Raw genomic sequence first — 25,521 nt, 5'->3', positions numbered from 1 at the left:
CGTGTCTTGCTTGATCTCGCCAACATGGCATCGATACCCGCCCCCGCCTCCAACGGCACCGGCACGACCTCCAAACCGCGAGCATCCGCAACGGCCTCCTCGTTGCCCTCGTCGGGCAAGAAGCGCAAAGATGCGGTCCCCACCTTCGGCATCATGTGGCCCATCATGCGTTCGATCGGCGACGTCTCGCTTCCTCTCTTCTTCTCCTCCCTCCAGATCTCATCCCCGCACGTCGTCCCATCGTCCAACACGCCCGTCATCGTCTGCTCCAACCACAGCAACACCATCCTCGACGTAGCCATCCTCGCCTCGCACTATCCCGAGCGACGTCCACTCCACTTCTGGGCAAAAGCAGGCTTCTTCACCAACGCCTTTTCGCGCTTCATCCTCACCTCATCCGGAAACATCAAAGTCGATCGACGCAACAAGAACAACCAGTCTCTCTTCGAGGGCACGTTCGAAGCGATGAAAGCGGGTGGAGCGATCGCGCTCTTCCCCGAAGGAGGCAGTTATACCATCCCCAAACTGGCCAAGCTCAAGATGGGCGCGGCGTGGGCGGCGTTAGAATACTCGCGGTACCTGCAGCTTCAAGAAGGAGAGGCGAAAACAGCGGTCAAGATTCTGCCCACCGCCGTGGTGTTTGATGACAAGAGCGTGTTTCGGTCTCGGGCGGTGTTGAAGTTCGGCGAGCCGATTTCGTTGGATCGGTACATCGGCGAGTTTTTATCTGCGCCGAGCCCGGAGGAGTTTGCGAGCAAGAATGTTGCGGCGAGGGTGAGCGGGATCCAGGTTGAGGATGGAACGGTGCCTGCTACACCGGAGAGCATGACGAGGACCAATACAAGTCAAGGTGGTGAGGCGTATGCCAGTCCGGCGCATCGAGCAGTGGCCCGTCTTACAGCGGATCTCGAGAAAGCCCTGCAGGAACTCACATTCAACGCGCCGGACTGGGAGACGTTCCAATCCGTCCGTCTGGCCCGCGAACTCATCTTTGAGCTCCATTCCGATAAAGAGGTGCGAGAAGACATGACGCAGTACGTCGAACTCTCCCGAGCACTCATGACGCTCCTCACGCTCCACTCCCGCAAGAGCGTCGCGGCACGACGCGCCCTGTTCACCTACTCGAGCATGCTCAACCTGTGCGATGTGGACAACCTCACCCTCGCTCGCACCATCCCGCTCTCCTCCTCAAGAGCTTTCTGGAGCCCGCTCAAATCGTTCCTCCTCCGACTGCCCATTTATGCGCCTATCTACTCGCTGACGCTCATTCCGACGTATCTACTGCCCAATGCGCTGGCGCACCACTACGCGGGGAGGGAAGAAGAATCGCTCTCGTCGGTCAAGACGCTGTTCGGGTGGCTGTTTACGACGATGCTCTACTCGACGCTGGTGGTCAGGACGATGGCGTGGGCGCGTTGGTCCCCGCCTGGACTGTTGGTGGGGTTGGCGGGGGTTTGGTGGTTGCACGATCTGAATCGGAGCTGCATCGATGGGGCGTATGGGTTGGTGAAGCGGGTTAGATTCGGGTGGAGGGTGTGGCGCGCCGGCGTCTCTCCCAGCTCTGTCGCGCCCGTGAAGGCGGAGGAGCACAAGGGGAGGAGTTTGTTCTTCTACGGCACATTGGTGCATCCCAAGATCCTATCGAGGGTCATCGGGAACGACGGGTCGCACCTCAAGGTGCAGAATGCCGTGTTGGACGGTGCGCGGTTGTACCATGTCAAAAACGCGGAGTACCCGGGTCTGCTCAAGGAGCCATCCACCTCTTCCTCGGTCAAAGCAGTCAAAGGCACCCTGGTTTCCGGTCTAACCCTGTCCGACGTGCAGCGACTGGACGCCTTCGAAGGGGACGAATACACACGGTCCCTCGTCTCCGTTCTACCCGACCCCGCCGCGCCGATCGAGACCAACGCGACCCGCATCGCCAACGCCGGCAACGCGCCGTTGCACGCCATCCTCGCGGGTCTCACACCGAATCGCATCGCCGAGCTCGTCTCATCCGAGGGAAGCAAGGTCGACGCCGAGGTGTACACCTGGTCCGCAGGCCGCGACAAGTTGGAGGATAAAGTATGGGAGTTCGATGCGTTTGCCAGAACACACGCGCACAACTGGGTAGGGGAAGGACCGGTGGAGCACGAACACGAGTATCAGCTAGTCGACCGGGTCGTGGATCGATTGGCCGCTGAAACTACCGCCACGATCATCAATCCCACCCCGCCGGAGGAGGAGGGCGATGCGTGGGTGGATGCGTATGTTAAGACACTCATCGAGGGTGATGGGAGAGAGGATGTGGGCAAGGTGTGTAGGATGTTGTTGGAGAAACCGAGCATTCAGTGGTTTGTCGATCGGACGTTTGCCAAAGGACAGAGGCCGAGGAAGGGAGATAGGAATATGCTGCGTGCGCTGTTCCGCGCGAGGGCCGGGGCGAAGCTGGCGTTGCAGGAGCTCATCTCAGCGGTGGAAGAAGGGGACGGCGAGGTGCGCGAAGCACTAGAGCTGCTGGTCGAGGCAAAGCGTCGAGCTCTCGCAAAGGTGGGTGCCCATCTCACCGTGGACAGCGGTTGGCCATTCACCCCGACCCAGCTAGAGACGTTTGCTGGTGTCGAACGCGAGTCCAAGAAGACTATTTAGCAGAAGGTGCAAATACATCATCATCGAAAGCATAAGAGTCCCGTTCGTGGGTCAACACGATCCCGATAGCCTCGCCACCAGTCGTGTGCGTCCTTGGGCCTTTTGTTCGCCACCTTTAAGGATCGGACTGCCAACACCTCGGCGTGGGTCTTGACGAGCACCGCGTCGAGTGGCGCGCAGTAGATAGCTGAACCAACGGGTGTCGAAGGTGCGAGCAGCACAGCGGCTAGGTTGCGATCGGCGCTGCGAAGCTCCTCCATCGGAATTGCGGAGGTGTTCGAGAGATGAACGGCGACCGGGTGGAAATTGAGGTTGGGGTGGGTGGGTGAGTCGGGCGGATGAAGCGTGGTACTTAGCGGATAGAGGTATGCGAACCCTCGTTCTCTCGCCACGACATCTGCTGCCGACCATGCGTCCCATCGGATGACGCTGTTTTGGAGTTTGAGCTTGGGTGCGTATGTCCGCTCGTCTTCGGGTTGGACCCAGCTGTTGGCCCAATGGTTCGGCAGATCGTGGAGCGTGCGGATGAGCAGGTCGGCCGCTCGGGTTGCCATCTCAGGTTCCACCTCCAAGAATCCTCCCTGTTCCACCGGTGTTGGAGGAAAAGCAAAGGATTCCTGACTGACAATCCGGCCCGTATCGAACTTGCCCTTTTCGAGCGTCTGGATGGTCACCCCCGACCGAGTCAGCCGCCTTGCTAGCGCCCACTGGATCGGCGCCGCTCCTCTCAACTGCGGCAACAGCGACGGATGAATGTTGATCCTCTGCCATGGGTTCGGGAACGCATCTAGCAGTTCATCAGGTATCAAATGCCCGAATGAGCATGTGAGCAGTATCGCTTGTGGGTTGTCATGCAGATGGCTGGGCGGGGTATAGTCGACCATGCCGCCGGAAGGCACATCCTGATGCGCCAGCCCTTGGGAGAGAGCGACCTGCTTGACGGGAGACACCTTCATTCGACTTGCGCCCCATTTTTGGGCAACATCTGGAGGCGTCAGCACGTGCAGCGACGAGCAGAGAGTCGAGCGATGGGAAAGAAGGGCCGAGAGAGAGGTCGAGGCGAACGAGTCGGTGCCGCAAAAGAGGATGTCGTAGGGCGCAGTGGGCACTGTCGAACTGAAGCCACGCCGTGCAGAGCAGCAGACTCGACAGCTGCGACTGCGACGCACCAGCTGAGTGAGCGTCGTTAGAATCATCGTGGATGTGACATGTCAGGTGCGCTGCGGGTGGAGCCGACGAAGGTCGGTGGTGGACGAGACGCTTCCCACGAAGACCGTGGGAAGGAGTTAAGGGTCCAATTCATAATCGGCAAGAAGGCCGGGAAGAAATTCCAAGGCCAGAAGAGACCAACACTTTTCTTCCGCGGGGCTCGGTTGCCCTTTGACGGAGCGCTTTGGGCGTGTCTTGTGGGGCACGCGTGTGGTTCGACATTCCCTTGCAGGTCATACAAAGGCCCAAGAAGAAGGCCTGAGGATCTTCACGAACTATCATCAAGATTTTGAGTCATTCCATCGTGGAGCCTGTCACACGCTCCCCACCGCTAATCAGCGCTAGGGCGAGCAATCGGCGCGGCCCAAGAACCTAGCTCACCGTTCGGTTGAACCGGAGCCCTCTCGAACAACGCTCTCGCATCTGTCATCATCATCACGGACAAGGCTGGGCGTCACACTCGCCTTCACGATGTCACATACGGAAGGAAGCGAAGGCTCGACTCAGCCCCATCTCTTGGCTCGACCTGGCAGCGCCAACCCACCATTCCTTCGCGACGCCTCATCACACCCGTCCTCTCGCACAGTCAACTCTTCATCCCGCCTCTCCCAATACACGGACGCTGCAACCCGACGCTCCTCCTTTCAAAGCGCCCAGGCTAGCGTCTACCAGGACACGGATACATCCCTCGCCTTCGAAAGCGCCAATGAGAGCGCGGGCGAGTTGGACTTGGATAGCGACCTCGAGGTGCGTCGTGCGCCGTCTCGCAGTAGCACGGTCCGATCTCGCACCGCTTCGCCATTTCACCCGTCGATTCGGGATAGCGGAAATGGCGATGAGATGGAGACGACTGCCGACGCTCCCGGTGCGTCATCGGGGGACACCGTCGGTAGTGGTCTCACCCGTCGCATATCAAGACAATCGGTCGAGCGTCCGATGTCTTCGCTCTCCCGACGCAGCAGTGCCAGCGGCAACGAGGATGTGCAGCATCGTCTCCGTGACGCTGCCACCGCCGCTGCCAGCCGAAGCTCCATGTCGGCTCGTCGTCATTCCACCGACGAGCTGACGAGTGGACTCCATCGGGCATCTACCCCGCATGTCGACGACGATGCTGCGGCGAGGTCTCGACCGGGCAGCTCGCTTGCTCTACGCCAGGACGGAGGATCTTTCATCAAACGGGACGGTGCCAGGGATCGCAGTTCGATCTTGCCCCCTGCTGGATTCTTCGCACCCAAGAAGCCATCGGCACGCAACTCGACTAGCGATCTACTGTCGACTTCTCGTCCTGGTGGTCGTAGTACCACGCCTCTTTCGTTTTACGCAAATGGTCAGTCTGGGGCTGTCGACGGCGCTGACGCTCACGGTGCGAACGGTGAAGTGCTCAGGTACCGCAGCACCTCTCCGACGGGACACGAGGCTCAGGCGCGCGCACCAAGCCCCTGGGGTCTGCCAGCTGCGGAACGTCCACGCTCCCCTCCGGTCCAAGAGGAAGTACTCTATTCTGACAACGGAAATTCTCGCAGATTCAGCCAGGCTGCTGACGGTACGGCCCCGCTCCATCCTCTCGATGCCAACGACGGCTTCCCGACACCCTCATTGCACACTACGCCTCAAATTGGGTTGCGGATGATGGCGAGCACCGACCCGCTCCTGCCCTCACGCACGCTTTCGAACGTCGCGACCACCACCGCTGATGCCAGTCACGCCGGGCTCGGGCTCGACGCTGAACCCCCGACGCCCAAATCCAAGCAGCGCATCGAAGAACACCGTGCTTCCCAACCCAGCAAAACTTCTCTGTCAACATCCAAAATCGATCATCCAACCCCAACTGCGACGAGGAAATCCGCCAAGCCGCCGCGCAATTACACCACCCACAAAGGCGACAACCACTTCCTCCTCTCCGGCCTGCTCATGACCTCCGGCGACAACCCTCTCCCCTTCATCCTCTCCTTCGCCCTCCTCCTTGCGCTCGGCGGTCTGTTCCTTGGCTTCGAATCTCGCTGGCTGTCGACCAACATCTCCGCCGCCCTACCCGCGGTCTTCGGCTACATCTATCTCCAATCCATCGTCCAGATGCTCGTCACTGCCTTCCGAGACCCCGGAGTCATCCCTCGGAATCTCGACCCCGATCCGCCGTGCACTCTGAACTCAACACCCTTCACCCCTGGACGACACGCCCTTGCAGATCCGGAAGACCCTTTGGCCGTACCGGTTCAACGAACACTGCGCATCCGCGGGCGGGAGGTCACATCCAAATGGTGCGAGACGTGCGGCACCTATCGTCCACCCCGTTCCTCCCATTGTCGGGTGTGCGACAACTGTGTCGAGAACATCGATCATCATTGTACGTACCTCAACACGTGTGTTGGTCGACGCAACTATGTGTCTTTTATGGCCTTCCTCGCCTTCTCCATTTTGGCGGCGCTGTGGGTGGTGGGATGTACGGCGGCACGGTTGACCATTACGAGTCGCGCCGAGGGGGGATTTCGGGAGGCACTGCGAAAAAGTCCGGTTTCAGGGGTCCTCTTCCTGCTCTGCATAGGTGTAACAGGCCCACTTGGCGTGTTGTTTATCTACCATATCAGGTTGATCCTGCGCAACAGGAGTACGGTGGAGCAGATCCGTATAAATACAGCACGCGAGTATGGGCAGCATAAGGACGTAGAGTTGGGCGAGCACGGGGATGATCTTTCGGTGTTTGGCGAGGATTCTAGGAAAGGTGCGGGAGTGGTGAGGGCGCTGTTTGAACGGTTTGGAGTGTTGAAGCCAAAAGGAAAAGATCCGAACCCGTTTGCGAGCAGGAGGGTTAGGACGAACGTGAGGAACGCACTGGGGTGGAGGAGTGTGCAGTTGGATAGCTGGCTCGATCGGAGAGGACGGAGAGGGGTGGAGGTCAGGGAGAGACATCCCAGGTCGAGCAAAGCGGGTGGCGGAGGGAGGGATCGGAAGGAGTAGCGGTCACCGCACATCACTGTCATATTCAGGAAGAATCGCACTCCTCACTGGGCCCTCTCAGGACTGTCACATTCTATCGAGAGAAGCGTTTGTCTATGATGCGTCTGCTATTGCGATGCGGACCTGTCTAGTCCTTCTTCAAGAAAGGCACGAGCTTCTTCAACCGCGGTGCAGCCTGCTCGATCTGGTCATCTTTACAGAAGCTGAACCGGACGTAATTCTTCCCGACCTCTGCACCGCCCTTGTCCGAGTAGAATGCCGTCGCTGGGATCACCACTACATCGCAGACCTTGGCGATGAACCACGCCTTGAGATAGTCTTCCTCCTTCTGCAAAATCCCTTGTGGCACGTCGTTCTCCTTCACCCAACCATCGGGGATCTGGATCTTGCTCGCGTCGGCCATAACAAAGTATCCACCATGCGGCACGGTGTAATCCAGCCCAATCGCATCCAATGCATCCACGAGCAGCTGCCGTCGTTGCGCATACTGATCGATCTGCGTTTCGAAAAACTTCTCCTTCGTGGCAGCCTCGAGGCCTATCGCGGCGCCCTCCTGGGCAGACGAGTTGACGGCGAACGTGATTCGGGTGTGCACCGCGCGCGCGGGTCCAACGAGGTGATTCGGACCGATGAGCCAGCCCACTCGCCAACCTGTGCAGGCAAACGACTTGCCGGCAGAGCCGACGGTGAGCGTTCGATCCCACATGCCGGTGAACGATGCAATCCGTGTGTGGGTGTGTCCGTCAAAGGTGAGACAGTCGTACACTTCGTCGGCTACTACGAGGATGTCGTGCTTCACGCACAGGCGGGCGATCTCTCCGAGTTCGGTGGGGGAGAACACCTTGCCGACGGGATTGTGTGGCGTGTTGAGGATGAGCGCTTTGGTGGACGATTGCGAGAGGACGGATTCCAGATGGGTCATGTCCAGCGTCCAATCGTTCGAATCGTGCTTTCCACCGCCCGAGGGAGGTAGGAGGGGCACGTAAAGCGGCTTGCCGCCGTGGAACAGAATTTCGGCGTTGTACTGATCGAAGAATGGCTCGATGCATACGACTCCGTCGCCATCGTTGATGAATGCACCCATGACGCTGTATATCCCGCCATTGGCGCCGGAAGTGATCTGCACTTCGGTTTCGATGTTGAGCTTTCGCCCACTTGCCTGTCTCTGCTCGCCCACTTTTCCCTCTCCCTCCGCCTCCGCCTCACCAGAGGGTAGGCGGAATTCGGGAGAGTAAAACTCGCTGATCGCCTCGCGCAAACGAGGTCGACCCTTGGGATGCGAGTAGTGATGCAGGTCGACACGCGATGCCATCTCCTTGGTGAGCGTATCGAGGATGTACGAGGGAGGTTGCCAGTTCATGAACCCCTGACCGAGGTTGATGGCAGTGGGAAAGACGACCGGGTTGAAGAGCGTCCATACGTCGAGGCCGGCGTTGAGCTCGGCGTGGATCCGGTCTGCGCGTTGGGTCGCCCATCGTGTGGGCTTGGCTGAAGAGGACATGATGGTGCGCGAAGAGAGGATGCGTGGAGGGAGGAAGGAGGTGGATCGGCTGAGGAGTCGCCTCATATGCAGGGTGCGCTGCAAGATTTGCAAGGAAGTCGATCGTCGATCGAGGTCGGCAGAGCTTCGTGTGAGGGCGAATCGACCGTCGATGGAGCCAGGTAGGGGTTACGTATGACTGATGCGATCGTCGATCGACCCGAAGGATGACTGTGGGTGATGTGGTGAAGGATGGAGGAGCAAGGAACCGTCAGAGATCCACGGACGCTGTCCGTGCGTGCGTTGGAGTCACTTGCGGTGACTAGCTCGGCGTGTTGCGTTTCAACCGGATCACCCGCTTACGCTTTCCTTCTTGGAGCAAGCGGGTACGCTCGAAACGCATTGTCAGGCCATCTGGATCTCACAGTAGCTGCATTTTATAGACTGGACCCTGGCGGATCGCACCTGCATGAAGCAAATTAAATTTCATCATCGACTTGCATCTGACGTGCTTTCATCGCGACCAATCAGCAGCGAGCCATTCTAGCCCACCCCGCACTCCGCTCACGTCGAACACAGCGCTCTTTGCGCCATCGAACTCGACCATGCCGTCCTCCTCTATCTTGGCCTAACTTTATCCAACGGCCATCGGCTAATTATGTCTCTTGTCGGCACATTCTTCCTATCAAATCCACCGAGATTCCGGCGATCTGGTCCACGTTGCTGTCTCAAAGTCAGAAGACAAGATCACGCTGAAAGAAAAAAAAGTGTACCGGTCAACTTTGGTCAACGTCGTTCCCGCTCCCTTTGCTCGCTTCCAAGATGAACAATGTAGAAGTATTCGCCATCCGCCCATTGTTCGATCAGATGGGTCGCATGACCTCCCCGCATCGGAGCGCATACGAATGACAAACGTGAAAGCGCGATGCCGTCCAGCGCCAAGGTATGGCGGCCATCGGAATGGCAGGAGGACCAGTCGGGAGTCGGCAAGCCAAGAGGGTCGCCACGCGAAGAGCGCTCGGCTCTGTGACAATTGTCCGCAAAGATGAAACACCGCCAACCCACTTTCTAGGGCAGCGGAGAAGCAAATCCCACTTGAGCAGTGCGGTCCGTGATTCTGTGATTGTCCAATTCTGCCGGTCAACGCGGCTCCCGCTCGTCACACCATACTTTGCATCTTGCCACCATCGTTTGACGTTCAAGCAAACACATGGACCCACGCTCCCACTGCATGCTGTTCGAGCGCACTCGTTGAATGTCTGACAAGCTTTCCTATCGATCCGTCCTATCGTGCTGCGTCCGCGCTGAGCGACTCAAGCGAACCGAACTGCATGGTCTTCCTAGTGTGACTCGCGTGGCACGATGCTCGGCTGTCTTGCTAGGAACGTTTCGAGCAAGCTGAATCTGCCTCTCGCTTCTGGCGCTGATACTTAAGCATTCGGTTCCAGCCGAATTCGGATTCCTCCCTCCCCCCTTCCTTTACTACCATCACCTCTCTTTCACCCTCCCTCCCCGCCTTTCCCCTCATCATGTCGAGTCCTTCCGCTGCTCCCAAGGCGGTCGTCGATGACGCCGGCAGCGCCGACAACAAGTCGCTCAACAGCTCCGAGCAGGTTCCTGTCGTCTCCAACCAGCCGGCTCACGAAAGCAAGGCCAAGGAGACCTTCCTCGAAGTCATCGGCCTGCGTGACCCCAAGCCTGAGGCTCGTGTGGCCTGGGATGGTCGTAACCGCAGCTGGTTCCGCTCCACTTTCTTCCAAATTACGGTTTTGGGCGGCTGTTCATTTCTCGCGCCCGGAATTTGGGGCGCGATGGCAGCACTCGGCGCCGGTGGTTCCCAGGACCCCAGCACCGTAAACGCCGCCAACTCTCTCACTTTCGCTCTCATGGTCGTCACCTCTCTCTTCACTAGCTCCCTCATCAACGCAACGTCCGTCAAGGTGGCGCTCGCGCTGGGAACAATGGGGTATGCTCCATACGCCGCCGGTCTCTACCTCAACAGCGTCAACGGTACCCAGTGGCTCATCATCCTCGGCGCCGCCCTCTGCGGTATCTCGGCCGGTACCTTCTGGTCCGTTGAGGGTGCCATCGCCCTCGGCTACCCCGAGAGGTTGAAGCAGGCCCGCTACATCTCGTACTGGCTCATGTGGCGTGTCCTCGGCCAGCTGCTGGGTGGCATCATCAACCTCGCCCTCAACTACAATGATGCTGAGCGCGGTTCGATCTCGACCAACACCTACCTCGTCTTCGTCGTGCTTCAGTGCTGCGGTCCTTTCGTTGCCATGCTTCTGTCGCCCCCGCACAAGGTGCAGAGGACCGACAAGACGCCTGTCTACCTGCACATCGAGTCGTCCACCCGCCGCGAGCTCAAGCTGATGTGGAAGACCATCACCAAGCCCCAGGTCCTCCTGCTGCTGCCGATCATCTGGCAGTCGACCTGGTCTGAGGCACTCATCGGCACCTACGCGGTGAACTACTTTACCGTCCGTTCGCGTGCCCTCGGCTCCCTGCTCTCTGCCGTCACGGCGAGTCTGTCGAACTACGCGCTCGGTTTCTTCCTCGACTGGAAAAAGCCCACTGTCAACTCGCGTGCCAAGTCGTCCTTCATCGCTGTCTACGCCCTCCAAGCCGCGTGGTGGGCGTGGGCCATCTACATCATGCACGAGTACCACGTCACCGAACCCAAGCCCACCTTTGACTGGACCACCCCCGGCTACGGTCGCGGCTTCGGCGTCTACATCTTCCTCCAGATCGGCTTCAACGTCATGTACGAGCTCAACTACTGGATCATCGGCAACATCAGCGAGGACCCTGCGGAGATCATTCGTCTTGCCAGTATCGTCCGCGGTGTCGAGAGCGCCGGTCAGTGCGTGTCGTACGGTATCAACAGTACGACGCTCCGACTGGATGCTGTTGCCGGCATCAACACGGCACAGTGGGCCCTGTCGATCTTGCCCGCTTGGCTCGTCGTCAAGAAGATCGGTATCCTGGACGATGGCACCAAGATCCACGAGGCCAGGACGTACGCCGCCGAGGAGGACAGGAAGGGCCTCAAGGATGCTGGCCTCAAGACTGCCGAGTACGATCTCAAGGGCGATCTTTAGGTGCGAACAAAGACACGGGTATACTTTTGACGATATGTCACGCTTGTAATGCTTCTTCTCGAAATGAACGGTTGCAAGGTTCTACCATCATTGTAGTGTGCCGTGAGAAGAGTCGGGGACTTGGCTGACTCTCTCTCAGGTTGTCGACAGCTCCGCTCTCGGTCACAGACTGCAATTGCTAAGGACGCAAGGCCTGCACGTCTGACGAGTGACCGGGACGGACGATGGACGCCGGTTCGGTTGTGGATCGTTGCGCTTGCGACTGCGGGTACTTGCCTTGTAAGCCTACCGTAGCTAGTGATCGGCTTCATCGTTTGTTCGTTCCGTGTCAATGACGAGCAAGCCGCCAAGTCTTGCCTCGTTTCAGCCTCATCACCGCAGCCAACACACCTGGCGTTGACATCTATCGCCATTTTTGGGGCCTAACAATACAAGTGTGACACGGGGCTTATGGATTAACAGCGTCGCGCAGATGCCAGAGCATCATCTCACCGAACAGTGCACCGCAGGGCAGTTGACTCGGCGCGAGCGGATCCAAAGCATGTTGATCCTGACCCATCATGACCTCTGCGAAGCCCAGTCCTACCACACCATTCGGCATCCTGGCACTTCTCGCTCGCTCTCCCTTGACCACGTCATCCCCATGCACCTCGAGCGCTGACCTCTGCGCACCGTTGATCTGGGCGATGCGATTGGCGTGGTACAACGGATGATTCTTCCTCCTCTCCCCCTCGATGCCCAAAAACGCTTCCACCGTCGAGGCTTCTGAGGCGAGTGGGTAGGCTGTGTTGCGCCACACAATGCGGGGTTTCCTCCACGCGCCCGAAACGGAATTGAGCATGTCCACCATTCTCGATCTCCACCACATGATCCTCTCCTCGCTGAGATTCTCCAACAACCCGACGCCGGTGTCGATGTCGTGGTGTGCCCAGCGCGCCAAATCCCACAGACCGCTGTTGAAGAAGACCAGATCCGGCTCTGCCTTCCCCCGTGGCAACGGTAGTGCTGGCGAAGTGCTCTTGGAGCTAGCCATAGCCTTGAGGTACGGCACGAAGAGGTCTGTGACGCGATCCTCGAACAGACCCGGTGCATTGTAGAGCGCCTCGCCGCGCCAAGTATCGCTCGTATCCGCGCCATACGAGTAGACGGACGTGACGAGGAAATCGTACTCCGGCACGTAGCAGTAGTGTGCCAACGGCGCATTGTTTTTGACTGGCGTAAACCCATGTTTAGCCGGAACCATATTGAGACTGTTCCCCCACGGATGACTCTTATCCACCGGCTGGGCTTTGTGCCCTGTAAGGGAACAGAAGTGGGACACGAGCGCCTGATCCACCCGTTGATCTCCGATGAGGAGCACGGTTCGGTTGGAGAGGAAGCTGTTGAGCTCCTCAACGCTAGCCCCGCGGGCAGGGGTGTGTTCGTGATGCGGTGCGATCTTCGATGGGTCCTCCTGCTGGATGTTGAGGGTGGAGATTAGCGATGCGAGGTAGGTAGATGAGGTGCAGGAAGGATCGAACGTTCGCCAGGCAGGGAGGTCGTTGGTGCCAATGGAGTAGTCGACCCACCCAGGCAGGCTGAAGGGATCGCATCGCCCGGAAGGCGTGGTCGACCGTCGTTGTCCATTCGATGGAGCGAGACCGCGCGATGAGGATGCAGGCGCAAGAGAGCATAGCAGGGAAAAGACGATGAAGGCGCCCGAAAAGTAGGTGAGCAACCGACCGATGGTTTGCACGCGCGTCTCGGCGCCGAGGGGAATCATCTTCTTCTTGCCCGTCAGAGGTCGGACGTTGGACGGCATGCTTGCGTCGAGCGTCCTCTCCGTCTCGGAAGGATGGGTCCTTATATGTCGGGACGGTTGGGACTAGAAGGCTGTGCGCGCTGATGAAGTCTTGGCACTTCGGGATAGGAGTAGGGTGCTCAGCGGCCGCGCGGTTCTGGTGTTTGTCCAACGACGGCCTCCGGTCGATGTCAGGAGGTTTCGCGCAGGACTCGGACCGTGAGATCTGTGGAACACCTTCGATGGGTCCGGCGGCGCGGTGCTTGAATCACTTTGCAATCTCGCAGCCCGCCTGAAGGGAGCGAAGAAACAACACCACGTGGTCGAGGCTCCAGAGCAGTGGAGCCGTGGAAGATGAGCGGAACGATCGTTCGATGCGTACGTTCGAAGAACGCCAGTGGACCGATATATGACCGAGAAGGAGAGGAGAGGAGAACGGCTCGGCGCGAGGTGAGAGGGGCGATGGTGGAAAGCGAGATGGAAGAAGGGTTGGCCGGGGTCCAGTGTGTACCTCGATGCGGACACAAGCGCAGGAGGGCACTGTGTCGATCTTGCTTTTCACCGTGCGTTCCACCTTCGTGCCGTGCGCTTGCCGGTTTCATGCAGCGCAGAAGCGCGGGGTCCGAAAGTCTTCGTGAAGGCGTGTGCGCAGGAAGAAAATGGCGCATCGGGACGGCAGATCAGCGATCGTTTCCCGCTGTCAGCTATTGTTAGACCCTGTTGGTGACAGCTCGAGGCGACAAATTCGAAAAAATGTAGCTTCGGCCGAGGTTCAATTTGTGTCACCTGACCTTCGATGGCTCAGAGTCGAGTCGAAATCCTGGAATTCGAGTCGAAAGCGGATAGGCTGGGCGTCTGGGGTGTCACCAACAATTCGAGGTTGCAGACCGGCACAATTGCGATCTTGGTCGAACGGTGAGAGCCAAGGTCGCCATCTGCAGTTGCTTTCTGGACGAGAGCGCTGGTGAGGCCCGTGTCTAACATTCAACTTGAGAGAAAGCGAGCTCAGCGGCCAAAGAAGCTTGGTCGCCATCTTGAGATCTTCCTTACCGTCACCCTACGTCTCCGTACACACATCCCCTCAAGGTTAGTAGACCGACAAGCCCAAGCAGGGTACGAATGTCAGACAGATCGACGACGACAAGGAGCAGCACGAGCACATTCCAGGCAATTCGACGACACCACTTTGCATCGACACTCGATATACATATAGACTTGTGCTCTTGCATCTCAGCCTTGCATCACCGCCTACAAACACCGCCATCTAGCATCGTTCAGGCCATCGCACTTCTCTATACGTACGCATCGCGTTGTCTTCAGATCGACACACATTTGAGACACACATCGACGGGGAGGTTAGACACACTTTCCCCAACGAAGAGGAATCGGATTGCATTTGTGCATGCTCGACATCACACCGTCAGACACTCGGCAATCCAGCAAGCTCGTGCCCGCCCCGCTCTCATTCTGTCTCGACTCGTCCCACACACGCATTGCTCTACCGACATAGTAGACTGACATTCGACCATCCGTCTCGACAACTTTACACAGATCCAAGATGTTGCAAATTTACAAGGAGCTTGACGTCGCCGTCCCCGCCGACGTTTCCGTCAGCGTCTCGTCGCGCGTCTTCACCGTCAAGGGTCCCCGTGGTGAACTCACTAAGGTTAGCATCGAACGACATCGCCCACTTGGCTCGACAGCAGATTCTCGCAACAGCAGCAGCAGCAGTGATGGTGGAAGGAGCAGGATTGCACGCATGGATATCCTAGAGGAAGATTCGCGATCAGCAGTGGTTGCTCACACAGGAAGTTCAGGCAGGTTCGAGGGATAAAGGGAAGCCAACGCAATGGTCAGAAGCACGGAAGACATCACAGGGAGGATGCTAGGCTTAATTCAACAGCAGGGCAGCAGAAGCCGTTACAGTGCGCAGAAGGACATAGGCACCAACTGCAAGCGGGACGGTTGGTGGCAGATGCCATATGCATTCATCCCATCGATGCTCGACCGTACCGGCAAGCAGCATGGAAGCGCAAGCATGGATGCGGAAGAGTCTTGGAGATGGAGAGATCACCAATTGGCACAAATGGAAACGGATCTTCCGCCATTCATTGGAACTGCTGCTCAAGGAGACACGCTGCAGAGTTCGAGCTGGCGTCACTGCACTCTCAACTGCACAGACATACTTACGCTTTTCTACTCCCATGCATTCCACTCTCAACAGTCGCTCAAGCACATGAACCTTGATGCCCGTATCATCAAGAGCCCCACTGGCCAGAAGGTCAAGTTCGTCGTGTGGCACGCTGGGCGCAAGCACGCTGCGTGCCTGCGAACTGCCGGTGCCACGGTCGCCAACATGTTCAAGGGTGTCACCAAGGGCTTCCAGTACAAGATGCGTGCGGTCTACGCCCATTTCCCCATCAACATCATCATTGCCGGTGACAAGAAGTCGGCCGAGATCCGCAACTTCCTGGGCGAGAAGCGCGTGCGCAACATTGTCATGCTCGAGGGTGTGACGATTCAGGAGGACAAGGCGCAGAAGGACCAGGTGCTGGTCGAGGGCAACGACATTGACCTCGTCTCGCAGTCGGCTGCTCTTCTCCACGGCGCCACGCTCGTGCGCAACAAGGATATCCGAAAGTTCTTGGACGGCATCTACTGCACCGGCAAGGACACCGTTGTCAAGGCCGAGGCTTAAACAATCGTTGTGTTCCTTTCGTCATGTCTTCCCCTTTCCCATCCCTGCATTTACACTCTTACTTTTAGCTCGTCGGATCGTTTGATTCGGCTCCATCACCTTGTGTAGCTCACATACACACACACCCTGCAAAAATATCACGCTCTCACATGGAGCAGCTTCGAACTCATAGAGCCTCACTGCGTGTGCGATTGCCCCTCTTTGAGCCGAGGACTCTGAACCTCTCCTCTCGTGGTGGTCAGCCATGTGAACACGAAAATGTGTTTTGGTCAAGTGAATGTTATTGTCTACAAAGATGAGTCGGCGCAAAGGATGAGATGGAGCAAGCCCAAGATACAGCAAAGTGTGTCGCAGTCAAGGGGAAAGGTGTGGGTATCGGATGACGCCAAGTATTGTTGGCGCTGTCTGTGACTGCAGCCGCTTCAGAGCATGCGGTGGATGCTGTGGTCGGTCAGAGTGGCCAACGACTTTGCATCGAGGGGCTTGGACTCGTCGCCTCTCCTTGCCAGCAAGTCCTTCCACCACGGGAAGAGGAACTTCTGGACGATCAGCTTGAACCAAGGCGTAAACGCTGCTGGGTCCAACTCGGTCATGAGCGCCTTCAGCTCTTCTGGTGAGACCCACTTTGTGTCGCAGACCTCGTTCATGTTGGGCTCCAGCGTGACTTTGGCGGTGATGAAGAGGATGTAGTCGATCTCGTGCTCACCCCACATGTTCTCGGCGTCGCCGTTGGGTGCCAAGTAGTGGATTCTCGTCAGATACTGGAACTGATCCAACGGCACCTGTTCCGCCGGAATACCCAACTCGTGATCGAGCTTGCGTTGCGCTGCCCGGCGCACGCCGATCTGCTCCGCCTCCTCGAGCTCGCCCTTGATCGCCAACGGATGCGAGCAGCACGTGTTGGTCCACATGTTGGGGAACGTAATCTTCTCGGGTGCCCGTCGTTGCAGCAACAGTTTGCCCGATGAAGGGTCGAAGAGGAAGACAGAAAAGGCACGATGCAAAAGACCCTTGTTGATGTTGGTCATGAGATGGCACTCTTTCTTGCTGCCGTCGCGGAGGTACTTGTCGTCGTTGTCGAGCACGATGCATCGCTCCTCCATGAGACGGATCTGCTCCTCGTCGTAGCCCGTCAGCGGCGCCGAGTCGAGCGTGACGGTGGACGAGGTGGGCTGCGAAGCCGTCTCGGTAGCGGTTGTAGTTGTCGACATGTTGTAATGATGCTATGGTGCGAAGTGTGAATGGCGGTGATCAACAAGTGAAGATGATGATGAGGAAGAAAGTCGTTTGGCCATCTCAAAATTCGATTCATGGGAAGGTCTGGGCGGAGAGAGAGCAACACGAGGCACGCGGATCAGGCCACCACGGCTTTGGCCGCTCGTGGCTGAATCGGGGAAGCAGTGCCGATCTGAATTCAAAGTTGGCAAGAGTTTGAAGTCGAGCCACAAGCTCAATTTGAATGAAGCATTTCATTTTCTCAAGTGACAAAGGGCAGGGTCGAGGTCGAGCTTGACAAGGTTGTGCTTTTCTTCCAAATTTGCTTTCCCAGCTGCTGAACCACACATCGAGCTCACCATCTAGCACCTGCTGTCCTCACCATCAACTGCACCGCTCATCAGCACTCACCAGCAGCAGCAGCATCACACAATGGCCACTGAATCCGCAAGCGCATCCCAGTGGGTCTCGCCGTCATCGCGACCCGAACACATCGAGCAGCTCATCTCGGGCGTCGACCGATACAACCCGCAGAACCTCGATGTCCTGCACGACTACCTCGCTCAACAACTCGACGATGGATCGTATGACCTCCTTGCCAACCTCGCCGTTCTCAAGCTGTAAGTATCGCGCACCTGCACAGTCTCTACAGCCCTTGGACACGCCGCACCACACGAATTACCCGGCACAGGTCAATTCGCAGTCTCTGTATTAAGCGCATTCAGCAATCGTCACAGTCACCAGCAGCCAGACACCCGGAATGAATAACACCAGCAGTACGGCATTAGGGGGACGAACACAATCGGAGGGATGGACCGACGGCTTTCAAAGGATGATCCCATATTACCAAAATGCATTGCGACTGGCTCTCTGGGAGTGAAGCCCCGGATTGTCGATGACGTGCATCTATATTAGCTCTATCTGATCCGTACGGCGAGCTTCAATCGACAAGCTGCGAGGGAGGATGGTGTCAGACTCAGTCCGACGTGCGGATGTGCTTCGTGCCAAGGGCGACCAAGGGCAGGATCTCAGGCGCTTAGCGCAGACAGACCCAACTGACTTTCTTCTCTCATACTGCCATCATGCTCCTCTCGCTCTTCGCATCAATAGCTACCAGTTCAACCCTTCGGATTTCAACTACGTTGTCGTGATCAACATCCTCCTCAAGGCGCTCGTTGCCGCTCCCTTGCCCGACTTCAACCTGTGCATCTCTCTGCTCGGCGAGGCGCCATTGCCCACGATCCCTGTCAAGGCCGAGAAGGAGGCGACCACCGCCGGCGATGACGGCGCATCTCTCGCCGGAGACGACGAGGACGACGTTGTCGAGCAACCCAAGGACGTTCCATCCGCGGGTCACCTGACCGACGCTCTGATCGTCCGTCTCTCTCACCTCAGCACTCTGCTCTTCCAAGCGCGATTCCGTGAGTTCTGGTCGACCCTGGCGAGCGAAGACTACTCGGACGTGCGCGAATACGCCGCCAAGATCAACGAGTTTGAGAACGCGGCACGACGGGTGGCGCTCAACTCGGTCAAGGGCTCGTTCACCTCGATCAGCGAGAAGCGCATCGCCAGCTACCTCAACCTGTCCGGAGCGGAGCTGGAGGAGTTCATCAACGCTCAGCCAGGGTGGAAGCTGACCAACGGCACTGTCAGCGTTCCGGCCAACCCGGATAACGAGATCAAGGCCACAGTGATCAGGGAGGAGATCACGCTCGACCAGATGCACAAGTTCTTGTCCCAGGCTCAGGCACCGATTCTCCGCGCATAGAGAGGATGACGGTCGCTGCACCTTCCGACAACCTTGCTGGCCTCGAAGGGTCACTACTTGCGCGCGCGAAGAGTTGCACCGAAGTAGACTGCCTACCTTGGTGCAGCCAAAAAGTGCACCGTGACCTGCTTGCCCACTTTCTGTACCATATCATAAGCATCGGTTCCGGCGCAACACTCAGCATCTTGCAGACATGACGAATGACCATGAAGCACGGCCACGCAATTGATCTTGAGCATCCTCTCTGGTGTCTGTGATCGCCGGCACTCGCTGTGCCATCACGGCGCCAACTTCATTGCTGCGTCAATCTGAGTAGCCGCGGTGTCGGCACACATCTCGACTGCTAGGGAGCAAGGCCAGGAGTGAGCAATCCCTACCGAAGCCGATCTGAGCATGCTAGATCGCCCGATGGCAGCTTTTCTCGAAGAATAGAACGCGACTTACAGAACACGGTGGTGGTTGTTCATGGGTTCCTGGCTTTCCTGCGAGACCCTGAGAGCGGAAACCGTGACTCTGAGCGTAACCTGATCCGAGCAGGGACGAGCTTGAGCCTTGCGACCTCACTCGATACACCCAAACCCGACGTACATCATGCCACTCTTGCTTTGCCATCGGCTGATTGACCTTAAGAAGTCATGTGCCTTTTCTTTAACAATCTAGAGTGCAGGTCCACGAAGCCTCCCTCCGCCACATTGCTCGAGTCTAGTCCTCGCCAAGTCAGAGCAAAGGCTCACACCTTAAGCAGGAAGCCAGACGCCTCTGAGCGTTGAGCTTAAATAGAGTTGGCCTGACTCGATGGAAGGAGCACGCTCAAGCTCTTCTTGCCCGAACTCGACGAGACGCGCTTCGTGTATTTGCGGCACGTTAAACGCGACGGACAAATGAGGCTTTTTGTTTCTAGTGCTCAAGGGCGGCACTAGAACAGAGGACCCCTTCTCAATAAAGTCGCGGAGCTGGTCAGGTACCTTTGCTCACAATAAAAGCCACGAGTTTGAGAGCAGGGCCCTCAGAGAGTGGTCTGAAGCCCAACCTGGATTTTCCCTCCGCTGTCAAACGAATCTGACTCGTCAAGTGCCTGATCCTCGTCTATCTTTACCGGCCATCACTTGTTCAGAGGCAGCTGCTCTCCTCTGCTCGAGTGCCCGTCTTGGGTGGTGCACCAGGATGGCACCCTTGCATCCCACTCTGCCCTTCCGCATTCTGTCTCAGACTGTCAAGCACCTCTTTACACGAACGCCCCCCTCGGCGCGCGCCCATCACCTTCTCCTTGTCTCTGTGTCTCTTTCCTGCCATCGTCCTCTCCTGCCACGCCTCTAGCATCGTCCGTGCATCCCTGATCGTCGTCCTCCGTGCTTCGCGCGACATGGAATGACCAGGTCTCGGCCACTTTTCCCCCCAGTTTTTGACCCCGCCCGTCCACGCACCCACTTCCGACTTCCTTTCCCCCTCGTCCTCTCTCGTGCGGACCTCTTCCCGCTACTACCATCATCCCCAACCGTCTCTTTTGCATTCGTCTATCCCATCTTCTATCCGGTCCCTCGCATTTGTCTCTCTATCTCTTCGCAAGCAACCCATTCATTCGCGTTCTTTCCGCCTTTGCATTCTTCGACACCTGTCAACGGAAACGCAACCTCCACCATCTCAGTCTCGCATCCAACTTATTTTTATTATCTCTCCCTTGCACCCAAGGGTCCTCCGCATCCCGACAATTCCGCCTGCCTCGTACTACATACAATCCACCTCGCAGCAGCCACATCAAGCCCGCCTCCGCTTGCAGACTCTCTCACGGTCATCATCGTCGTCAGGAACTAGCTAGAAACAGCGCTGTTGACTGGCCCGAGCGTTCAGGTTGAAGGCTACCCTGTCATCGTCTCGCACCTCGTACTAGATCAATAGACACTGCTACTGCATCTAGATCGCCGTGTATCTGCTCGACGCTGCTTCCATCAGATTTCTGGCAACCCAGTCGACATCTGACGGCACTGTCGTTCATCCCGCTCGAGTCTCAAATCGAGGCTTCCGGACCTTTCGTCGATCTTGATCTGTAAACGTCAAGTCGAAGGAGCACGTATCACTCCACCTCGCTTTGGACCTTCCGGTCACGCTCGCTTCGCACTTGGTAGCCTCGCTACCGGCCATCTTCCTCGGTTCAAGTTTTGCGTCGCATTCTCGGCATCGATTGCTCCATCTCACTGCTAAGACGCAGACTATGCCAGACGGCTCTCAGGTCCTGCAGCGCTCCCCCGACGTCAACCAACACCTTCACTCCACAGCAGCTGCTTCTCTGCGCATGGACCATAATCAAAGTTCAAGGCCCCCTCCGCCTCCAGGTATCTTCGCTCCCATATCACCTTCCAGAGCTGCCGCTGCCGTCGGTCCACCTGGCCTTTCACGCAGTCAGAACGCACCACCTACATCCTTCGCTTTCCATTCGTCGCCACCGTTGGCGCCTGCAAATCAAGCAGCGCTCGTGGCACCTAGACCCATGCAGCCCTATCCACGACTCACGTCACCTCAGCCATCCGGCGAGGCGGCCATGGCAGGGGGCAGCTCATCAGGCGCTCGCTCGCCATCTCCAACGAAGCGGTCTTTCAACTTTCCTATGGGCGACCCCAGCGAAAGGTGGAATTCCATCGGTCAAGTATCCAGCAATGCGAATCGAGGCCCCACCATCACATCACAACGTAAACCATCTTTGCATTCTGGCCTCTCGGCATCCAACGCCACCGCAGAACCATTCCTCGGCTACAACGGGCTCTTCTCACCCAACGGCACGTCCACCTTTGCGCCGTCGGAATCGCAGAAGAGCGCCAATGCGGCTTCTCTCTCCAGCTCGGACCCAATGAATGTCGCTTTCCCATCTGGATCCAGCGTCGACTCGAGAGGAGGATTCGCGTTGTCGTCGAGCCAGGAGCAGGACCTCGGCTCGCACCGATACGGCTTGTCACCAGGTCATTACGCAGCTGGCGGACGCGACGAGCTCTCATCCCATATTGGCGGCAACCCTCGCAGTGTTGGGCAGGATGATTACAACCCTCGTTCGCCGTTCGGACCCGGGCCTGGTCAAGGGATGCTTGGAATGCCCAACCCCGGCAATCTCAGCCCACGAAGCATGATGCAATTACAGCACCAACACATGCAAATGCAGTCCCAACTGCATCACCAGCAACAGCAGCAGCAGCAATCCTCACATCAGCCTCTTCACGGGCCTCCGCAGCAGCAGCTCGGCCTGCAAGGCAGCATCGCCAACAGTGCCGGTCTGGCCCCGCAAGGAGGCCCCGCCGAGGAAATCACCACGGTCTTCATCGTCGGCTTCCCCGACGACATGTCGGAGCGAGAATTTGCCAACATGTTCCTCTTTGCCAAAGGCTTCGAAGCGTCGACACTCAAGATCCCAGCTGGTCTCGGCACCATTGGGCCCAACGGACGCCTGTCGGACGGCGCCGGTCCTCTGTCGGCAGGCCCTGGCGGACCGTACCAAGCTGTCAATATGCCAGGATCTGGTGTATTCGACCTCGGCGGCAATGCAGGATCCAGCTGGGAGGAGCAGAACTTGCCGTTGGGTCTCGGGCGTCCAGGCACAAACGATGCATTCTCGTCGCTCAACATGCCCGGCATGCCCAACAGCATGTCGGCTGCTGCTGCTGCTGGCAAGATCAAGCAGATCATCGGATTTGCCAAGTTCCGCACACGTGCCGAGGCTCTCGAGGCACGAGACGCTCTCAACGGTCGCAAGGTCGACGCCGAGAAGGGCTGCATTCTCAAGACCGAGATGGCCAAGAAGAATCTACACACCAAGCAGCGTCCTGTTCTGGCTACGCCCGGGTTCGCAGAGGGTGTCCCTGGGTCGATGCCGCCACCGGCCAGCGCACCGGGCTCTGGACTGAGTGGTGCTGCTCCTGGCCAAGCACCTCTGCCGCCGTACGCACTAGGTGGTCCGTTCTCTGGCCCTTCAGGTGCCCCATCCGGTGGTCAAGGTGGTCCATTCGGAACCTTCGGTAAAGGTCCCGGCGCTTTCGAGCCATTTGGCGGCCCGAACTCCATCCAGGGTGACCTCTTGTCCCCTCATGAGGCGTTCGGTGGCCCCGACTTCTTCGGTCAGGGAGGAGCTGCCGCTTTGCGTTCTCCTATCGGCGCACCTGCAACACTGACCGCTCAACAGCCTCAGCAGCAACAGCAGCAAGGCTCAATCGGCGCCGACAAATGGGGCGGGTCTCTTGGTCCGATCGACTTTTATGGGCGCGAGAGTGGCGCCGGACCCATGCCGCCTTCATCCAGGGGTTTGCAGGGCGGGATCGGTCAAGGCCTGAATGCGCCGGGCGGATCTCGATCTGACTGGCCTGCTATCGGATCGCCACCACCAGGGCTGTACGGTCCCATCGCGGGCGCAGCGGCGTCACGACCTGGCATCCAGAGACAAACCTCGCGGGGTAACGAGTCGACCCCTGCACCCGGCTTCGCGACAGCTACCGGAAGCGCAAGCAAGCCAGAGGAAAGCCTCAAGGCCGATCCCAACCGTTTCAGTCCCACGTCGTCCTCGGCAGGTCCAGAGGCCGCTGCCGCCGCAGCAGCGACAAGCGACGCCCAGAAGCCATCCATCGCCACCCGCTTCGGCTCGATCAAGATCGGCTCGCCTGCAGATGACGAAGATGCCAAGCCGCCACAACAGGAGCCGAGTCCCGACCTACCTAGCCCCACTGGCGGTCGCAATGTCGTCGGCGATAATCATCCTCCCGTCAACACGCTCTTCGTCGGCAATCTGCCCAGCAATGCATCCAGTGCGGTCCTCTCGCAGATCGAAGACCAGCTCAGAGCAGTGTTTGGCAGCTGTCGAGGCTTTCGTCAGTTCTCCTTCCGCCTCAAGTCAAACGGTCCCATGTGCTTTGTCGAGTTCGAGGACGTTCACACTGCATCGAAGGCCATGTCGGAGCTCAACGGACATTCGTTGGGCGGTGCGATCAAGAACGGCGGCATCCGTCTCAGCTTCAGCAAGAACCCGCTGTTCCGGATGCAATCGAACTCGGCCATGAACAGCGCGATGAACGGTGTTGTCGTTACCGGCGGCGGCGGCAGCGGTGCCAGCTCGGGGACCACGTCGTCGCCCGAAGGTGCGTCGGTACCTCCGCTGAGCTTGGGCTCAGCGAGCGAGAGCTTCGCAGCGGCTGCGGCGCGTCGTTGATTCCGAAAACCGAAATTTTTGGCCGCAAACAGGGTCCAACTGCAGGGCTCGAATTCGACGCTTCTTTCTTCTTGACCAGCATCATCGCCATTCGTCGCGCAGTCTTTGCGCCCAACCGGCCACCATGCCAGACTCGGCCGATCCGTTCGATTTCGACATTGACTCCGCCAACAATGTCGAAGAGACCGCCTACGAGGAAGGCTACCAGCAAGGCTTCGACCACGGCGCGCTGCACGGCACCTTTGAAGGACGCGAACTCGGTCGCGATAAAGGCTTTGAGCTGTGGGAAGAGGTGGCGTTCTACCAAGGCATGGCCGAGGTGTGGCGGGAATGCCTCGAGCAAGCCGACGCCGCGAGGCACACTTCGCGCAAGCAAACGAAGCAGATTCAGCACCTAGCGGGTTTGGAGAAGCTCATCTCGTTCTTCCCCATGACCAATACTTCGTCGGATCCATCGCTTGATCTCGGTCAGCCGACGACCGACGAGACTGTCGCTGTCGACGCTGATGACACAGATGACGCCGAGGTGGCGGAAGACGGCCACGACGATGAGCTGGCCAAGCTCGACATGTTGACTCTGCTCGAGAAGGTTCGTGCCAAGTACCGCTTGACCTGCTCGGTGTTGGGGATACCGTCCCAGCGCACGACCACGCTCGCCGAGATTGCAGACGCTTCGCATGACGGTGAGGCGTCACCTAGCTCCAAGACGGACGCTAAGACGGTGCTCGTCGCAGGCAAGCTCGTCGATCCATCTCAACTCAAGTACTAGGTCTCTTACTCCGACCCACTCGCTTTCATATCTTATACCCCTGCCGCCACAGCGGCCTTTCTCAGACCCAGACTGTTCAGCATCCCGGCGCAGTTCATCTTTCATGCTGTAGCGACGCGAACATGATTCGCCTCTATCGGGTCTCCCCTCAGTCACGTCATCCCCATTCTCGTATACCCTCCATCATTCAGCACGAACATCGCTTCATCGTCTTTTGCTTCCTGTAGGAACTCTTCATTCACCGCCGATCTCGGCTCGGTCACTGTTGACATCATCTCGTCGCTCGTCATCTGTACTATGATCCGGTTTCTCGTTCTTGCGGGGTTCAACTATTAGAGATGTGGCACGAAATGGAACAGTGTATTGCAACTCGAGCTGCGTGCTTGTCTGTGTCCGTATGGCGGGGGATGTGATCGTAAGACTGGGCTGTGCTTGAGAGCAATGATGGTCTCGGCCGACAGCGGATGAGCTGGGTTCGTCGTGCGGACATCCGACTGGTTGATCACGACCACTCTGACGGTCGTCGGGGGGGGCAGCGACAATCGCGGTGGCCATCATCCGCAGCCAGTCGAGTCGATTTTTCCTGGCCACAATTTCCCCAATCCCTTTTTCTCCTCAAGAGACGTACAAATTGACGATGGCAGCAGTCAGCTCGGTCGACCGCAAGAAGCTCGCGCTGTGTCGATTGCGCATCGCACTCCATCCTCTACGACGAGGTCGTCTTGGTGAGACCAAC

The 25,521-nt window shown here is 58.1% G+C and overlaps 11 protein-coding genes across 11 annotated transcripts; 7 read left to right on the top strand and 4 right to left on the bottom strand.

The window, feature by feature from the left end:
* Window positions 1-24: 24 nt before the first annotated feature.
* Window positions 25-2,628, top strand: PSEUBRA_001786 (AIG2-like protein; the record flags this gene model as incomplete). Its single annotated transcript, XM_016434997.1, has 1 exon — window positions 25-2,628. The coding sequence occupies one exon, from the start codon at window positions 25-27 to the stop codon at window positions 2,626-2,628; it is 2,604 nt and encodes an 867-aa protein (XP_016293694.1).
* A 20-nt stretch (window positions 2,629-2,648) lies between these two features.
* PSEUBRA_001785 (Formyl transferase, N-terminal) lies at window positions 2,649-3,824 on the bottom strand (the record flags this gene model as incomplete). Its single annotated transcript, XM_059464678.1, has 1 exon — window positions 2,649-3,824. One exon carries the CDS (start codon window positions 3,822-3,824, stop codon window positions 2,649-2,651), a length of 1,176 nt encoding a protein of 391 aa, XP_059321200.1.
* Window positions 3,825-4,308: 484 nt separating this feature from the next.
* PSEUBRA_001784 (Zinc finger, DHHC-type, palmitoyltransferase) lies at window positions 4,309-6,792 on the top strand (the record flags this gene model as incomplete). Its single annotated transcript, XM_059464677.1, has 1 exon — window positions 4,309-6,792. One exon carries the CDS (start codon window positions 4,309-4,311, stop codon window positions 6,790-6,792), a length of 2,484 nt encoding a protein of 827 aa, XP_059321199.1.
* A 127-nt stretch (window positions 6,793-6,919) lies between these two features.
* PSEUBRA_001783 (Aminotransferase, class I/classII) lies at window positions 6,920-8,293 on the bottom strand (the record flags this gene model as incomplete). Its single annotated transcript, XM_016434987.1, has 1 exon — window positions 6,920-8,293. One exon carries the CDS (start codon window positions 8,291-8,293, stop codon window positions 6,920-6,922), a length of 1,374 nt encoding a protein of 457 aa, XP_016293693.1.
* A 1,508-nt stretch (window positions 8,294-9,801) lies between these two features.
* On the top strand, window positions 9,802-11,376 carry PSEUBRA_001782 (Ion channel regulatory protein, UNC-93; the record flags this gene model as incomplete). The annotated part of the gene is made up of 1 exon (XM_016435003.1): window positions 9,802-11,376. One exon carries the CDS (start codon window positions 9,802-9,804, stop codon window positions 11,374-11,376), a length of 1,575 nt encoding a protein of 524 aa, XP_016293692.1.
* A 448-nt stretch (window positions 11,377-11,824) lies between these two features.
* On the bottom strand, window positions 11,825-13,177 carry PSEUBRA_001781 (uncharacterized protein; the record flags this gene model as incomplete). The annotated part of the gene is made up of 1 exon (XM_016434970.1): window positions 11,825-13,177. One exon carries the CDS (start codon window positions 13,175-13,177, stop codon window positions 11,825-11,827), a length of 1,353 nt encoding a protein of 450 aa, XP_016293691.1.
* Window positions 13,178-14,714: 1,537 nt separating this feature from the next.
* Window positions 14,715-15,854, top strand: PSEUBRA_001780 (Ribosomal protein L6, alpha-beta domain protein; the record flags this gene model as incomplete). The annotated part of the gene is made up of 2 exons (XM_016435019.1): window positions 14,715-14,822; window positions 15,381-15,854. 2 exons carry the CDS (start codon window positions 14,715-14,717, stop codon window positions 15,852-15,854), a joined length of 582 nt encoding a protein of 193 aa, XP_016293690.1.
* A 422-nt stretch (window positions 15,855-16,276) lies between these two features.
* Window positions 16,277-17,065, bottom strand: PSEUBRA_001779 (NUDIX hydrolase domain protein; the record flags this gene model as incomplete). The annotated part of the gene is made up of 1 exon (XM_016434985.1): window positions 16,277-17,065. The coding sequence occupies one exon, from the start codon at window positions 17,063-17,065 to the stop codon at window positions 16,277-16,279; it is 789 nt and encodes a 262-aa protein (XP_016293689.1).
* Window positions 17,066-17,501: 436 nt separating this feature from the next.
* Window positions 17,502-18,837, top strand: PSEUBRA_001778 (SAC3/GANP/Nin1/mts3/eIF-3 p25; the record flags this gene model as incomplete). The annotated part of the gene is made up of 2 exons (XM_016435017.1): window positions 17,502-17,689; window positions 18,180-18,837. The coding sequence occupies 2 exons, from the start codon at window positions 17,502-17,504 to the stop codon at window positions 18,835-18,837; spliced, it is 846 nt and encodes a 281-aa protein (XP_016293688.1).
* A 2,290-nt stretch (window positions 18,838-21,127) lies between these two features.
* PSEUBRA_001777 (RNA recognition motif domain protein) lies at window positions 21,128-24,016 on the top strand (the record flags this gene model as incomplete). Its single annotated transcript, XM_059464676.1, has 1 exon — window positions 21,128-24,016. One exon carries the CDS (start codon window positions 21,128-21,130, stop codon window positions 24,014-24,016), a length of 2,889 nt encoding a protein of 962 aa, XP_059321198.1.
* A 124-nt stretch (window positions 24,017-24,140) lies between these two features.
* PSEUBRA_001776 (Essential protein Yae1, N-terminal) lies at window positions 24,141-24,785 on the top strand (the record flags this gene model as incomplete). The annotated part of the gene is made up of 1 exon (XM_016435032.2): window positions 24,141-24,785. The coding sequence occupies one exon, from the start codon at window positions 24,141-24,143 to the stop codon at window positions 24,783-24,785; it is 645 nt and encodes a 214-aa protein (XP_016293687.2).
* Window positions 24,786-25,521: the final 736 nt, after the last annotated feature.

Source organism: Kalmanozyma brasiliensis, assembly GCF_000497045.1.
Source record: "Kalmanozyma brasiliensis GHG001 unplaced genomic scaffold PSEUBRA_SCAF15, whole genome shotgun sequence".
In the NCBI taxonomy this organism is placed as follows: Eukaryota; Fungi; Basidiomycota; class Ustilaginomycetes; order Ustilaginales; genus Kalmanozyma; species Kalmanozyma brasiliensis.
Note: the sequence above shows the minus strand (reverse complement) of the source record. Positions and strands in the feature narration are given on the sequence as shown.